At 51.7% G+C, this 17,064-nt stretch overlaps 3 protein-coding genes across 3 annotated transcripts; 2 read left to right on the top strand and 1 right to left on the bottom strand.

The window, feature by feature from the left end:
• Positions 1 to 2,417: 2,417 nt before the first annotated feature.
• N7458_002437 (uncharacterized protein) lies at positions 2,418 to 5,735 on the top strand (the record flags this gene model as incomplete). The annotated part of the gene is made up of 3 exons (XM_056905820.1): positions 2,418 to 2,435; positions 2,537 to 3,611; positions 3,646 to 5,735. The coding sequence occupies 3 exons, from the start codon at positions 2,418 to 2,420 to the stop codon at positions 5,733 to 5,735; spliced, it is 3,183 nt and encodes a 1,060-aa protein (XP_056769927.1).
• A 1,153-nt stretch (positions 5,736 to 6,888) lies between these two features.
• On the bottom strand, positions 6,889 to 8,824 carry N7458_002438 (MFS transporter; the record flags this gene model as incomplete). The annotated part of the gene is made up of 3 exons (XM_056905821.1): positions 6,889 to 7,056; positions 7,114 to 7,192; positions 7,278 to 8,824. The coding sequence occupies 3 exons, from the start codon at positions 8,822 to 8,824 to the stop codon at positions 6,889 to 6,891; spliced, it is 1,794 nt and encodes a 597-aa protein (XP_056769928.1).
• A 3,602-nt stretch (positions 8,825 to 12,426) lies between these two features.
• N7458_002439 (uncharacterized protein) lies at positions 12,427 to 14,724 on the top strand (the record flags this gene model as incomplete). The annotated part of the gene is made up of 3 exons (XM_056905822.1): positions 12,427 to 12,680; positions 12,743 to 14,392; positions 14,481 to 14,724. The coding sequence occupies 3 exons, from the start codon at positions 12,427 to 12,429 to the stop codon at positions 14,722 to 14,724; spliced, it is 2,148 nt and encodes a 715-aa protein (XP_056769929.1).
• Between the last annotated feature and the right edge of the window lie 2,340 nt (positions 14,725 to 17,064).

Here is a 17,064-nt window from a genome sequence, read left to right on the forward strand (position 1 = left end):
GATAGGCCGGGACCCGAGCGTCAGTGTATAGACGACGAAGGTCCATGGTCTCTGGAACGAAGAGAATAACGAACCATCAAGGCGAGGTTTCGTAACCACGGGAAGGTCGGTGGTAGGCCACGAGCGGTCTATCAAGGAAATTCCTACCAATGAATCTCTATAGTGGGTAGTGTTATTGACCTTTCCTAGGGATGATTGGCTATGCCGATCGCAAGCGTTTGTGGCTTCGGTGCCCAGCCGCAGTGATCGGCCTTGGGTTCTCTCCTCGGAGGACATGAGAGTAGTGTACGTACATACAGTATGTACTCCTGTAGTGCACCGTGATATTTGCCAATTGTTCGGACGCAATTTTGCGTTCCAATGCCTTGTCGGGTTGGAATGCTGGTTACCAGCGCAAGCTAGACCTCCATCGGGCTAGGCAAGCGGCACAGAATCGGTAGGAAGAACCGATTGTTGCTCGCGTTCGACCCACGGGAATTTCCGTTTCATTTGCAGGGTGGAGAGAGATGACGATATCTTCGATCGGGAGTTTGTCGAATTTGGTTGTTTATGGGGGGGAGCTTCCTGGCTCCAAAGGGCCCAATTGCGTTCCTGGTTTTTGTTTTCTTGAAACAGCCCCGCACGATATTTGGGGGAACAAGGGAAACCCAAAACAACAACAAACCCGAGAGAGACAGAGAGAGAGAGAGAGAAACAACCGCCAACCGATCGGCTCGGTGGGACGGAACTTAAAGGCACAATTGACCATCCGAAACGAAAATGGATCGAGTGGATGTGAAGACCTTCTCGAAGCTTGAAAAAAACATGATTTCACACTTGCGGCCATGCTATTGCTCAGTCAAGGTGAGCAACATATCCAAGTTCCTGATGCGGTGTGTTTGGAAGTCTCGACTGAGGGTCAATACCAATGTTGGGGATTGGACGACAAGGTGTTTCAGAACAGCAGATGGCCTGCAGCTGCCGAGCCAGCGCAGCAAGAAAGAAATGGCTGACATCTGTCATCCAGTGGTCTCGTCATCCAGTCAGCACTGCGGCGCATGGCAGACAGCAACAACAGCCCTGAACCCACCGCCCACAGGGTACAGGTCAGGATTCAGCAGCATCTCACCAGAGCCTCGGGAACGGGTTTGGTCCAACCAGTGGACACAGATGGACACAGATCGGCCGCACTGGGGCCCCTGCGATCGACTAAGACGATCCTGGGAAGGACTAGGGGGGGGGGGGCCGAAAGACGCGATTCCAGCCAGCCGAGACGAGATGTGTGGGGAATTCTGGATCGAATGGCTTCGCCAATTTTCTTTGACCCTCAGCCACTGGACCACTTCGAGCGGACAAGTCCGTAAAAAGAGGAGCATTTCCGGGTTGGAAAGTCTGGAAGTCCGAAAGTCAACCCGTTCTGGATTACCACTGTGTGGATATCTGGATATATCTGGATGTCCATTGTCCAAAGGTTCTGGCAGATCGGGACTTCAGGAAGGAATTAATGGATGATGGGCCAATCGGTCAAGCAAGGCCTCGGAGCTCGACAGGAAGACACGAGCCAGGTCAAAGTTGGTCGCTCAAAGCTGCAATGTGAGCCGCAAGGGATGGGGGTTCTGGCAGCGGCCTCTCGTCGTATTGGGTTTGCAATCATCCGCAGGGATCGTGCGTCTCGTTAGTTTGGTTGCAGTTGCACTTGCACTTGCAGTCTGCAGGAGAGAGACAATCGGGGGATTTTTATCCAGCGAAGAAGACGAACGTCGAGTACATACAGGACAGAATACAAGTAGTCGTCGCACTACAGTACAGTAGTATAACGATGTGATTGTTATTATCTCCACCACCACCACCCGTTTACGATTCCTACTCCTGGTATTATTTCTGTTTCTCTCTCTCAATAATCCCTCCTCCCTTGTCATCAATTCATCCAGTAGCTAATCACCCAGACTAGCTAAGTCGTACTTTTCTTCATATTATTGATTCCCTCCTCGCGTGTGCCCAGCAAATCCAGCTGAAGTTAGCGTTAATTCCCCCCCCTCCCCGACTCGCCTTGTTATTGTTGACTCCAAACTCCACTTTCTCCCCCTCCCAAAAGTCGTCATCGACTTCTTCCCTTTCCTTTTGAACGGCCCTGGAGAGATTCCAAAGTCCAACGAGGGTTTCGCTCGTTTACCCTCATTCTTCGTGGAAAGTCTTATTCTTTCGGCTCGAAACCTCCTGTGGCCTGCCGAGAAAGGGAGGAGGATCGCCCCCCCCCAGATTCCATTGTTTATCTCACGCCCACTCGAAGATCGGGTTTGGATTTCAGAAGCCTCTCAGCCGCAGCCAAACTCTACCCTTCACATCACACCAAATGGGATGTCCTTCGCAACGGCTCTCGACCCTGCGGAGCTGAGTTGGAGGGTGCTTGTCACACTTCACAGCATCCTCCTCTGAGGATGGATCACATATCGACGGTAAAGCCCTCTTCCTCTTCCTCCTCTTCCTGTCTTGGATTTGCCCTTTGTCCTGTGGAAAGCCTCCCCCTCGACTAACGCTAACGCGCCTGGCTGGTCAGCTCTGTGCCCTCAGCACAGTAGGAATAGCCACCTCCGGTCTGGCTCTCGGTCGCGTCGAACGCTCCAAGTCTAAGATCTTCCGCCGAAAGACCTTCTCCTATAACCAAGCTCCTCCCACTCCTTCAGAACAACCCACCCCGGTCGACGTGCGACCCAAGACTTCACGATCCGCTCGACCGACCACGGCTGGAGTAGACTGGACACACTTCTCGGAGAAAGCCATCGACGGGCAGGATGGGTCGGCTCGAGATTCATTGCAGGGCCCGGATCTGCGCAGGGCATCCATGTCCTTCAGCGCGGCCAGACGTCGCCGTCGCGGTCAAACACTAAGCAACCCGCCCTTGCGAATCCCCGAGGATGAACCCGCTGAATCGACTACTTCTCAAGAGTCCCACTCACGCCGTCCGTCGACAAGTTGGCTCCGTCGGCTGTCGATGGTCTCCTTCCAAACAGAGAGCCCATCGACCAACAGCCCTGTCACACCCTCCTTTAATGGTTCGGCGAGCCCAATCCTTCCTCGTCCAACCAGCTCACGCCGCGCACCAAACAAACTAGTAAAACGCTCGTCTTCACAACATTCTAATGCTAACCCTCTCTTTATCAATACATCGGTGGCCCCGGCGTCTGCCCTACGCAGACCGGCGACCAGCCATCAGCGGTCGGAGTCAATGCGCCTGCAGTCACCTCTCACGATGGACTTCGGCACACGCTTCTCGGATAATTACTCTATGGAATCACCTACGGCCGAAGAGTTTGAACTGCACTTTCAAAACGACTGGAGGCCGTATCTGCTGCCAAAATTGGAGGGCTTTCCAGAGAGATTGGCCCGAAGGCTATCCACAACCGCAACCCCCAAACCTCTGGGAGTGCGACGGATTATTTCCGAGCCAGATACGCTTCCTGCCTTGGTGTTGTCAACCGCAATCACCTCCAGAACGTCTCCATCACGAGATGATCAATCAGTGCCTGTCACTCCAGTCACGTTCCGTAATCCGTTCCAGACCGAACTGAAAACAGGCGTTGCTTCTGTTGCCTCTGCTGCATCTGCTGCACCTCCGCCCCCCCTCGGCGCCTGTACGACATGCGTCAGAATCACCGGCGCTAATAGCACCACCGCCTGAGAAACTGGCTCACAAGCACTCGTTCTCATTGAATGATGTTGAACCCAAGAAGATCATCGTTAACACGGTGACTGCTTCTGGTACTCCAATTCCTGGACGCGCTCGTGCTGGGTCTTTGAAACGGGTCAAGGGCAGGACCTTCTCAATCCCTCGATCAGAGCTTGCGAAACTGCACAGCTTAAATCCAAGTCCCCCGCAAGCTCCTCAGCGGCGTAACATCACAGATCCCTCCGTCTTCCGCCGTCCATTCACGCTTTCGCCACCTGCACTGGCAGTTCCGGTGTTTGGTAGAGACCATCTCGTGGCTCCGCGTTCATTCTCCCAGGATTACAATCTTGGCATGCGTGGTCAGCGTCCACTGACATCTGATGCTGTTGCTCTGTCTGCGTGGCAGCATTCCACTCGTCCAGGTAGTTATACGTTCTCTTCTCTCCGCCGTCGGCCAAAACGACATTCCATTGCGGCTTCAGATCCCTCGTATCCCTCGTCAACCGTGATTGGCTCCGATGACACGCGAGTCTTCACATCAGGTGATGAATATGAGACGGATATCATGACCGATTATTGGGACTCGGTTCGCACGCGAGAGACGAATGGTGGTGGGTTGAAAGGACTGCACATTGAGACGATGTTCGACAAAGCGGGTTCACGTCTGTCAAACGAGGAAGTCACGACTCTTGAGGATCTGCTCCCGCGCGGTTCCTTTGCGTCACGTCTGGAACAGGAAGCCCCTCTTTTCCCCGATTCCCTTATCCCGTCGGTGGCTCAGGTCCAACTCAATGACGACTCCTGGATCTCAGAGGGTGATGAGGAAAATGCAAGCATGATCGGAGGACTTCCTGGTGAGCCTAATGGTCCTCCAGTGCAGTTGCCGCTTTCTGGTTCTTTATCCAAGATCTCAGTAGGGCAGACTGCTTCTTCATCTGCAATTCCTCAGCCGGGTTCGCCTGTCGCCGAGTCACACACGAGCCAGAAAATGAACATTTTCGACTGGTCTGAGCAGGCCCGCCCTGATCGTGATGCTGTGGATACCGAGGCCCGCCCACGGACAATGCATGGAAAGCAAAGTGGCGTTGACAGAGGAAGTCGTGCGGCTTGTCGAAAAGTGCCTTCATCTATACATCTTCGGAGTCAGAGTGTACCCGTGGCAAGAGAGCTCCCCGCGAATGAAACTCGTCAGCCATCTGGTAAATTCGGCACCTGGGGCTTGGGCTCCAAGGGCGTGAGCGAAGACTGGGACAGTGACTTTGACTTTGACGACAGTGAAGAGCCTGCCCCTAGCAACGACACAAATAGCTCCGAGCCCGAAGCCGCCCCTCAGAGCATGATGGTTCCCAAGGCCATTCTTGAACGGCAGGCAAGCCTTCGAGGTCAGTTTGGCCAGGTGCAGGAGCTCACGCTGCTCGTCGAAGAACTCAAACGGCTTCGGCATCAGGCGAGTGTCTTGGATCTTGTGTCCGGCCCATCGAGCGAACTGTGGAAAGAAGCAGAAGGCATCGTCAATCTGGCTACCATTGACGATGAGGATGAACGCCGCTCTCCCCCCAGGTCACCCTCTTCGCTTACTTTTAGCTTCGACGACTCGGACGATGAAGGGGTTAACAGTGCATCCAAGCGCAACAGTGATAGCTCCTGGCAAGGAGGCCCCCAGCAGAGCACTCAGTTCCAACCCACACCACCCAAGCATCCCAAGGAAAATCTCCCTAGTGGGTCCTGGCAGAGCAACGCGCAACACGAAACCCGGCTTTATAATCCTACCGTTGGACAACTTTCCAAGAACTCTCCAAAATCGAAATCGGTCCTCGACATCCTACAAACTAGTCGCCGTACCGATGACTCTACTCTGTCTCCACCTCCTCGCACTCAAAAACTTCCCTTTGATACCCAATCTCTTCGTGATCTTGTTGTCCGGGCTGGAGTGGTCACACGCGCCTTGAAGGAGGTCATCCGCAAGGCAGAAGGTGTTGACTCAAGCCCGCAAAATGTCTTCCCCTCCGATCCTCCTTTCCGACGGATATTCGACCAACCACATGACGACCTTGCAAGCTTCGAGGCTGCGTTGGCAGAGATGCATTGATCAGACATTCTATAGAGTGATCAAACACCCTGCAGCGTTATGACCAAGTCCCACATCTTGCTCCTTCTTTTCCTCCGTTCGATTACTATGCGCTTTAAAAAGTTAGCATGAGAACTTCGTGCATGGTACCTTCATACGCCTTTCCTTTTACTATCATTCCATTCCATTCCCTTCGGCAAACTCTCTTTGCGTTTCTCTGGCTCTCCTTAGAGCAAATGACTCCATACCCGATCCCATTCAGGCGTCAAAAAAGCCATTGCATCTCTGTACAACTTCTCCTTCATGTACATTGCTCACTTCATACCTCTTCTCTTTCTGTTCAAGTTCTGGCCTTCATATTCGTGCAAATTGCACATTCAATTCCTGTACGAGCACATCCTGGGGGGTCTACGTCTTTTTCTTTTTCCTGCTCTACTCTGTTTCCAGTCCTCCTTCCAGCGCTGTTCTCACTTTCCTTTTAATCTCTCTCGTCTCTGTTGCATATACTTGCGCAGCTCATATTCTCATAATTGCGCTGTAATAATCGTGGAAGGGGGGCTCCGAGCTGTGATGATGTTTGCAAAGACCCCACCAGACGAAGAGCAATGAGTTTCAATGTCATGCATATTATTTGTTTGCTGGGCTTCGGCCTGGTGACAGGAGCATTTCTTACTGAGTGGTTCTTGACTATTTAATTCTATCAATCTGAAATGTAGAACACGCTTATCTTGAATCAAAATGTTCTTCCTGGTTTGATATCACCTTTTTTCATGATGCAACACCTAAATTAGAGTGCCTAAAAGGCGGATCTAGATAGTATCGGGTTTCGGGTTGTCTTGTTATCCTGGGGCCAGCAGGAGACATGTCCGTCGCTAATCTTCTCAATTTAAGACTCAACGTCTGCGCCTAACAGACACCTAATTAATACATCCCAAGAAATCCAATTCAGTTGAACCCTAATCCTTACCTTTAATACCTTCTTTTCCATGTCTCTATGTGTCTTAGGCCTTGCGATCCTAGTCGTAGCCGAGTTTTGCTTGGAATCACTGTTGTTCACCTCAAGGGTAGTTCGATGCATTATGTACTCGCTAATGGGGTATCTTAATCTAAACAAAGTCGTCATCACCTTCATCTTTATTTTCATCTCCATCGTCGTCCTCATCCTCATCCTCTCTCACTCCTCTCGCTCATCATCGATATCCAAGGCCATGTGGACGGTTGCAAACTTGCTCTTTGCCCGAATTCTGGGACCGTAGACGTAGATGATGATCGGGAGAGGGACCATCAATATAGCCACACAGCCGAGCAGTGTGCTCGCCCAGTTTACACCCAATGACTTGAACTATAGACATTTGTTAGTGTCTTTTTCATATTGATGGAAGGGGTGTATGGAACATACCATAGCGGGGGCGAACAGAGGAAATCCAGCACCAGCAGACGAACGGAGAATACTATTCGCTGCAAGCGCAGACGCAGCGCTGGTAGAAAGATAGCATATCAGCAAATCATCTCTTTTTTTTCCCCATTTGGACAGGAACATCACAACGGGAACATCACACTTACAATGAGGTATAGGCATCAATGATATAATTGAATGCCCCAAGGAAGATACAAAACAAGCCAAACCCGATCATCAATCCAGACGCCATCGGCACAGCCCAGTGAATCTCGACCTTCCATCCCGACCATCCAAACCAGAATAGACCCCCAGCAAAGGCAACGCTGCCAATGATAGCGGGAGGCATACGCCACTCCGGCACCGGAACGCCATTATTCGCGTCAAGCTTGCGGTTATAAGATGGCTGCGTGAGAATGATATATATGCCTCCGCAAATCTCACCAACCACTAACCCCCAGTACGGAAGTCCAGCGACGCCCGGCCTGAAGCCGTGGATGTTCTGGAAGACGATGGGGTAGGCTGTGAGGAACAGGTATAAAAGACCGTACAGGAAGGCCATGTAAATGCTCAGGAAGAGAACAATGGGTTCCAGGAAAAGGAGCTTGATAGGTCGTAGGAGGTTCTTCTGAATGAGTTCGCGGTAGTCCACCTCGATTTCTTCCTGTTTCGCGTGAATGCCCCAGTTTGATGTGCGGCGGCGCAGTTCGGCGGCTTTGTGGACGAGGATGATGGGTGGGTATGTCTCGTGCAAGAGGAAGAGGTCGATGACCAGGGCTGAGGCGCCCATGATACCGGTGAGGTATTCAGTCCAGCGCCAGCCAAGGCTTTGCACGATGAATCCGCCCACGGTCGAAGCAATCAGTGGTCCTGTGAAGACCGTCATGGCGAAGACGACGATTGCAAGGCCGCGGACACGATTGTCGTATATATCGGCCAACACGGCGGCCACGACGGCGAGGGGGCATGCACCGAAGAATCCGCCGAAGAATCGGCATAGCATGATGGTTTGTAGATTCTCTGCCGTTGCGACGGCGAATTGGAAGATTGTAAAGCCGAACATTGATAGGAGGAGGGGGAGACGTCGACCTTTTAGTTCGGAAAATGGGGCCCATACGATAGGGCCCATTGCGAAGCCGAGGACGTATAGGGATAAACCCAGGGTGCTGACTTCACTTGATACACCGAATTCGTGAGCGACGGTGCTGATGGCGGCAGAGTAGATACTGCTAGTGAAGGTTGAGTTGAGCGTTGTCCATGATAGAATGACTGCCGTTAATATCTTCTTTTTTGTCGGCCAGTTTTGAGGGTGTAGAGGGTCGTCTCGGTCTACGAATTCGACCACGTATTCCTCCTTGTCTGGTAATGGGGGTGGATAGGGCTTGCCAGCTCCAAAGTCTGGAAGAGGACCTGCTTCTTCGAGTCTCTTCTTGTTTCTGGCACCGACGGTGGCATTGTGTTGGCTTCGTTGGGTTGCAATGCGTTCCAATGCGGTTGGATGTAGTTCCAGGCCGGGGGCACGATGGGAATGTGAAGTCGGGACTTGAGATAAATATTCGAATTCATCTCGGGATGATGCATAGGATGATGCGGCAGTAGTTGAGAGCGAGTCGGAACGATAGGCAAGGTTTTCGACGCTTTGGGTTGCAGAGGAGGTGGGAGTATTAGGGCTAGCCTGTGCCGAGCCTTTTTCTACATCCCATTTAGAGTCCATGATGGCTGATAGCCAATGTCCAGACTTTCGATGTATGGTTTCGCCGTGTTGGAAGCAGTGATGATATATCCTTTTTAGGGAAGAGTGGGAATCATCAATCGTTTATATCCCAGATTTTCACGGGCATCTCTCTCTCGCCTTCGCCTGGACCCATATCTGCTCTCGGATGCCAGGTAGCTGCCAAGCGGCAAATACTATGGAGACACTATAGTAGCAATATCTCCATGATGGATACAGACCTGCGGATTGCATCGGTCAATTGCGCGGGCCTCTCTTTCTATTTTTTGCGTGGCCCAATGATTCAGGGTTTTTGCGGGATCCGCTGCCTTTGCACCGTCCTATCCGTGGACCACACGCCACCGCGAGAGCTTCTAGTTCTCGGTCCAAATTTCCTTGTTCTTCTTTCGGTTTTGGTTTGATGTTGCCTGCTTCTACCCTTGAGATGATATCTGCAGTTCTACACAGTTGAAGAGGTCTGCCGAACAAGCTCATAAAGTAGGACGTTTAAGTCCAACTGCCGAGCATCAGCTGTCGACATACTTTTACACATCCCGGCCTCCCACTCGGCTAGCCGAGAGACAACGAAACCAATGCCCAACTCAATTGCCCGTGCCTGGCCGAGCTTTCTCGGCGCATGTGTTTGATAACAGCGTCCACTAGTCTGGAAAATTTGGTTGCGATGGGGCTTTATCAGGACGTTGGCCATGGGTATTCTCGGCGTTCCACTGCCAGGCTCGGTTATTCGAGGCTTTTACGTCATCCCGGCCTTCAACCCGACCAGGGAGTTGGATGAAGTTGAAGCATGGAAAATTCTGCTGTAGCGACGCGATAATGTGGTTTTTTTAGCCGGTTTGTGAAGCTTGTCTCTCATGGCTTCTAGATGTGTCCATGATGTTTGGCGGGTTGGGCACGCGTGGGGGCCAATTTGGTGTGAAACTGTTTGTGTCTGTGCTTGTAGATATATACGTCCGCAGTTGCTCCGACTTGCCGCCAATACTCCGTACAATCGAGGAAATGTAAACATTCTTCGTCCCTTGATTCTTCTTCCATAATTTCCCAATTGCTCCCGACATCTCAATTACATATTTCTTCATTCTACAGGGTATAGCATGGGCCTGTCTGCGTGCTACAAGGCTGCTGTCGTCTCCATGAAGGTAATTAAGGAAGGAAGCAATTGACGATCCCAACAAACAATAAGCTAGGATGGATTGGACAGCGGTCCTGTACACAGCGATCTATTTTCAGAATCAACTGCAGTTAAAAGACTCATGGATTACCGTACACTCTACCGTACACTCTTCTAGTTGGCCAATCGAATAGGCACTACAAATATACATTATCAAACTCCCAGAGCGTAGATCGTCAACTCCACTAAAACGAGATTGAGACGAACGAATTGATAGGCAGACCAATGGACTCTACACCACGAACATATCATCGTGAGCGTTGCATGAGGCTCCTCGGCTTACTTTGATGCTGTGCCATGGACGTGGTGGCTGAAGCCACAGTGCAGTCACGTGCCCAGAAGCATCCAGTAGACACAATCCAATAACCACTACGATTTAAGCGCTATGCTAGAGATATATGGTAAGTGGCCTCACCATATCTGCAGTAATGAAGAGCTAAGCGCTAGGGCTAGAGGCTCAACCCGAGTGCTGGCACTTAGCAAACAAACCGCAGGACAGCTAATCAGACTGGGTTTTCTTCTTTCCACTGAAACTCTTGACCAGAGGGGATCTGAAAAGGTCGTTATAATATAACGTAATCGAAGGACTGATATTAAAAACGAATAGAACAGCTCTTCAACTGAGATAATGAATACATACTATCAAATAGATTCAGGACTAGGCCTTTGCCAAGGAAATGGGCTTGGCCCACAATTCCGATAGTCCACGGCAAGCCTAGCGATCGGGATACAGGACTCGACATTTCCTGGGCGGGATAAGCATCGCCCAGAAGCAGCTGCCAGAGTCTAGGTGCTTCGTCATATAATTGAAGTATGTATAGCTATCATAGCTGTTGTTTAATAGTGTAAGTGATCGACCAGCAACTCTGGACCTCTGGAGGGATCAGATGTCTAGCCTAACACATCGAGCAATCTTGGCCTATCATGACCGATCTCTATAGGACGAGGACTCTTTTCAGCAAAGAGTCTCTCTTCCACCGCCTAAAGGGTCGCTGAAACCCCGGAGGAACGGTGGGCGAGTCACCACTGGAATGAGGGGGACAGCCGCCAGCGTCTCAGATTGAGGGGCCCGTCCGGATCGAACCTGTATTCCAGGGTTTGAATCGTCACCTTTTGAAAGTGTCGATAGAGAATGACGATGGTAGAGGTAGTTTTGACTAGAGAGTAAAAAAAAAAGATTAGAGACCAGAAGACTGGAAGCGATAGTTACTAACAATGATAACCTGATGATTAAGGACACATGCGACCGGGCGAGGTCGAGTTCATCGGTCGAAGAAGAACGATAGTTGAATTCACTCCCGATCGCAGGGCAGTCAAGGAACTCCTGTCCTTGATTTGGCCCCGTTAAAAAGTGGTCCTGCCAATGCTTCTCCTCAATCATCACAAATAATCATCATCATCAGTTCATATCCACTGCCTCTCCCCCCCCTGGTGTGGCCCTTACATGCTCTGTCCGGAACTCCGCCTCTTCGTAACTCGTATCTCCAGTGAAATGCCGGCTGCGGTGGTCATCTCCGGTTCAGGGGCAGGAGGCCGCTGATTGGCCCCAGCTAGGGCGGGTTCCTGACGCTAAACCCAGTGCCCCGTCCACGTCTCACTCTCCTCTCAGTTTGCCTTGCGTGGTGCAGTTGGGGTTGGGCCAGACAGTCATGGCAACGAGAGGAGAGACACCCGTTGAAAGGGATATGTTATGATCAGCAATAGTAGAAGAAGCCCGTTGTCGAAGAAATGATGCCATTCGAGGTGGTCGGAAAGGGAAAACAAGAACCGCAGTTGTGCTAAATTACAGAGCTTCAGGGGGAGGCCATTGCGGAGATTCGAGAAGATCCAAATACGCACTCCGTACGGAATTACCTGTCGTATGGTATTCGATGGCCGTTGATTCAGTTCCAAATACTGGCCCATGACGTTTATGCCTGTATCGCCCGTACCGTCCTAGTACTCCTCGAGTAATCTAATTGTTGTGCGCTAACAAACGGCCCAGAACTGGCCCGCCGAACTGCAACTGGCCTTGCCCCTGCTCGTCTCCTCTTTTCTCTCCTCATCGTCTCTCGTGTTCTCTCGTTTCGTCTCTCCTTCAATCTCGACACTCCTTTCATCCTCCCTCCGACCCTCGTTCACTCCCTCTTTTTTGTTTTCTGGCTGCTGGCCGCCACATTCCTTTAACCAAAACACACCCCCTCTCGCGTCCCCCCCTCCTCACGTTTCCACAACATTCATTTTTTTCGTGGCTTCGAAACCAGTTCGATCGTTGTGAAAACCCCTCAATGACTTCTGTTTAAACCTTCTACGGTCCCTCGCCTGATTTTTGCGCCTGTCGACTGGTTCGCGAGTAGGAAGCATATCAGGCCTCCTGTGTGATCGACTATAACATCAACGGTTTTTGTTTATCCCCGACGGCGGGCCTCCTTAAACCATGCCTCACCATCACGATCCCGACCTGGTGATGAGGCACTCCGTGGTTCGACGGGAGGTCATCCCGCCCCTTCGACTTCCGCTGCTCGTGCCCACGACCACCACGTTGCCGGGTGCTGGCCTCCCCTCGTTGGTGGCAAGAGCACCGAGCTCCTCAGAAACGACTGGAACCTCAAGCTGTAGCAACGGCGGAAGCTGCGAAAAGCCTACGAGTAACCTGACAACGACGGTGCTACCGGTCGTGCTAGGTGCTGGGTATGTTGTTGATATGCGGCGGGGGGTTGGATCTTGTAAACAGAACTCTAATGCTCGAGCAGTGTTCCCGTTATATGTGCCATTGTGGTTCTGATAATCCTGCACCGAAGACACGTGAAGAAGTTGAGGCATGAGGATGCAATGGATAAGCATAAATCCCTGGATTTCGGTATGGATATGGTGGGATCTGGTGCAAGAAAGCCGAGGAGACTGCCCAATGGATTGCAAGCAGAGATGATGGAACCGAACCATTCAAAGGGCATGTCTCTCGATGTCAGCCCGTATTTGATGCCACCTGGTCTCCAAGGCTCCCGAGAATCTTTGCACTCGCTCTCTCGATCGATTGATGATGACAAGTACCGCCCGGCGGTCTTTGGCGCCCAAGACAACGGCTCTGTTCGGTCGTTCCCTCGAAACCGCGGTGATGATGGATCGAGCCTGGGAGGTTCCACCCGTCATGGATACGGAGGTGTCGAAGATTCCAACTCGGGTCTTCTGCGGAATGCTCAGCGGATGTCCCGCTCATCCCCTCCTCGCTATGAGAGCCCCCCTGGAGAACATATGCCGCAGCGTCCTCCGCCAGCCCACCACCAAGACAACTATGGCCCAGGGCCCGGGCTGTCCCCAGCACCAGCTGAGCAGGATGAGCATGCCATGGCGATTGGCAGTGCTACGGCCGACCACAGCCAGTCTCTTAACCGGGCGGCGTCACCCCCTGAGCCTCAATTCCACCTGAACAACAACCTCATGTCCGAGCTGCACTTTGAGATCGAGCCCCCAATTGGCCATGCCAGTACCTCGCCCCATGAAGAACGCCTGAACTTCCCGCTCCCTGATCACAACCAGGAGCATGTACCGCACGCGCAAACTTCGTCTACCATGCAATTACCTCGCATCTCCCTGCCCGCCAGTGATATTACCACCAGTGATTACGGTGACGAACGCAAGCCGGAGCTGACGATCAACGTTCAAGCCGCGGAAGACAACCAGCCCCATCATGACAACCAGCAGCCCGAGCTGCACGAAGAAACCCAGCAGAACCTTGATATCGCCTTTGATCACAACAACCGCCGCGACACCCGCCGGCTGACTCTCGGTGTGCGCCCCCTGCCGCCAGAGGACCCGGCGGACAACCCCGAGCAGCGTGCCAACCGTATCCGTTCCTTCTATAAGGAGTACTTTGACGATAGTAAACGGGAGACCACCTACTACGAAGACTATGGTCCCGAGTTTTACGACAGCGGTTATGCCTACGACCCAACTACTGGCGATTATTTCGATGCAGCTGCCCCCCCTGCTGCTCCTTACGCGGAGCCCATTGGTCGTCGTGCCATGACCCCTCCTCCCCGTGCTCCGCCTCGCTTCCAGGGTGCTGCTCGCCATATGGCCACTAACTCGGCTGGCTACAATGGTTTCGGTGGCCCGGGTCCGCGTGCGTTCTCATCAGCTTCGGGCCGGATTCCCGGCCCTCGTGGTGGTCCCCGGAAGCCCATGCCTCCGCCAGCACCTCTCCAAGTACTCCCGACTCCTCACATGTTGAAGGATGATTCTTTCCTCATGGCCGCAGATTTTGCTCCTGCCCATGGTTTCCGTGATCGACGTGAAGGTCGTCCCGAGACTCCTACCGGTGGCTCAAGGCCGTACAGCCCAGCTATCCGAGCCCATACTCCGCTTATTTCGGCGTTTGATGAGCTTGCTGTAATTCCCAGCCCGTAAGTTTGGAGTCTTTTCCTATACTTGGGAGTTTTAATGTACCCACCTCCCGTGTGTGATATCTAACTAACTCAAACCCCTCCTCAGTCACGCCTTGCGGAAATCTGGCACATACACGAGTCTGGACTTTGCACCCCCACCCCGGTTCAAGAACAGCGACACTGCCAGCGATGCTGGCAGTATCCGCAGCAACCGCACGGGCATCTCCAACACCCACATGAACAACATTCGCATGGGCAACTATCGTGTAAGCCGGTTGCCAACTGACATGGTCGGCACCAAGGACGACATGATGACCAGTCTGCGCCCAGAATGGGGCATGAACCGATAAAAGCCATATTCATTCGCTCCGTTTTGACCCCTTCTTCTTCTTCCCCCGTGACGACTCTGTGCTGCTTTTGGTGTCCCTCGGAAACAAACCTGTGACGACCTTGCGCTTTTCATGGTACCTTCCAGTTGTTTTGGCCATATTTTCCGAGGAATGGGGGTTGAACCCATCTCCCATTTCTGTCCCGGATACTTCTTGATTACGTTTATCTTGTGTCTTTGCACTCGCTTGCCCTTTCTCCTTGGGGTCTCTTTTTGGGAAATCTGCTGTCCTTCGGCGTATATAGATAATGGCTGGGTTCTGTTTGTGTTCCCCCCATGGATTTTTCATCATTTTCTTTTCTTGTTCTTCTTCTTCTCACTTGCCCCCATTTTTTGGGTTATTCCCCGGTGCTTTGGTGCTGGGCTGTACATATGCCATTGACATTGACATTGAATTGTCTCGGCTGGAGAGGTGGTCCTAGAGGACGCTTTCCGGTCGGCTTTGTGTGCTGATCTTTTTCCTTCTGTTCCCCTACCTGATATTCTCATAGGCTCTGGGCATTGTCCGTTACTCCATGTAGATGACATTCATTCTCTGAAGGTGGTTATGATCTAGGGGATAGTCCTGTTCATGCCTGGATGTGGTCGAACACGAGCGGATTATTTTCTTATTTTCAAGATTCTCAGATGCATATTATTCGCGGGAGGTGGAAGCCTGGACGGACGCCTAAGGACTCCACCGGGCAGCGACTCGGCCCCTGGCGACGTACGTTGGTTTAAAATTACCACCCGCAAGCGCCCCTTTTGTGTTACGTGCGATCGAGATCGTACAGAGGATTTGCACATATGCATATGTATATATATTTTGGTAGACATATCTGGGTTTATTATTATACTTGAGAACATACTAAGAGAAGTAGTAGAAAAGTAATGACCCAAATCTGATATGTAGTGTCCATGGTCGAACGGGGCAATGTGTACCGAGAGAAAGTCAACCTTGGGCAAAAACCGTTGGATGATCGGCTCTGATTCGTGGCGTTTGGGATTCGTATTGGTGGCAACTGAGTACGCCGTGCATCATGATGTGGGATTGTAATTTATGCACATAGTGAGTGATCATGGAATTATAATGATTATTGAATCATGATTATACAAATCTACTAACGAACTAACTACATACTCTATATGCGAGATAAAACTATATGGTATGGCATTCGGTTGTGATCGTGACCGAGGACTATGATTTCTTGACCAGAGTCTATCTTAAGATTGTTTAGGTGCTTAGGCGGTCTGGGTCCGGTCTTCCATGGATCTGGCCCGACTCCTACCTGGGTTTCCATTGTTTCGAAAAAAAGAGTTTTGCTGTGGTCCCGGTCGGACAAGCTGCAAGGGCGAGTCGCATGGCTCGGAGGTAGGGATGGAATATCAACATTGGAGCATGAAATGGAAATGTGTTGATTTGGGGGCTCCGTTTGGGGTAGATTTGCTGCAAGCAGGTGACCATCGATGGTGTAATTAATTTTGGAAGCGAGAAACTGTTTCTTGAGTTCGGAGGAAGAAAATCCCGGTGGAACACGAGGCTGGCTACGGATGGACGCACGCAGCAGCTAGTAAGAAGAAGAAAAGAAAAAGAATACTACCATGTCCTGTACGACGTGGTATGGCTGCTAAGAATACTACCGTCAATGGATCAGGATGACCATACGGTACAAGCGGGAAATGTAGGCCACTGCCACCGCACTCGGTGCCCCACTACTGCAGCTGCACTCCTCCGTACACTCCGGTACTGTCACATAACCACTCCAACCCCATTTCCCAGGCTGCCAAGCTGACTCTCTCCACTCTCGTCGACCGTTCCCACTCCAATCTCACTCATCCTCCTCTTCTTTGATCCGTTCTGCTGCCAACGTCCATCTTCCCATGGCTCCCGACTAGATTCGGCGACTGGAGAGACTCACCTGTTCCGGGCCTTCACTTCTTTCGCTTCTTCTTCCTATTGTGCCTCTCTTCTTCTCTTTCCGGCATCTTTCTTATCTCTCTCCTCCCATCTACAACCCACCTCCAACCCCTGAGGCCTTATTCAACAAAACCCCCCTCTCGCCCCCAATTCAACTCCATCTTCTTTCCGTACCCGTCGGACTTTTGCATCACCGTCACTCGTTTCTTCGGTTGATCCATCTCTACCTAATCGCCTCCGCTTTCCGCAATCTACCACCTAGCGACTTTGATATTCCAATCCGAACCGCCGGTCTCGGAGAGCCTTCTGGTGCAAAGTTGCGATTCGTGCCGCTTTTCTTTCTTCTGGTTAGAGTGCTTGGAGGATCGCATCTTCCTCCCACTCTGCTCTCTTCCAGGGACTCTC

The sequence above is a fragment of the Penicillium daleae genome, assembly GCF_028827525.1.
Source record: "Penicillium daleae strain IBT 16125 chromosome Unknown utg000002l_segment0_segment0, whole genome shotgun sequence".
NCBI lineage: Eukaryota > Fungi > Ascomycota > Eurotiomycetes > Eurotiales > Aspergillaceae > Penicillium > Penicillium daleae.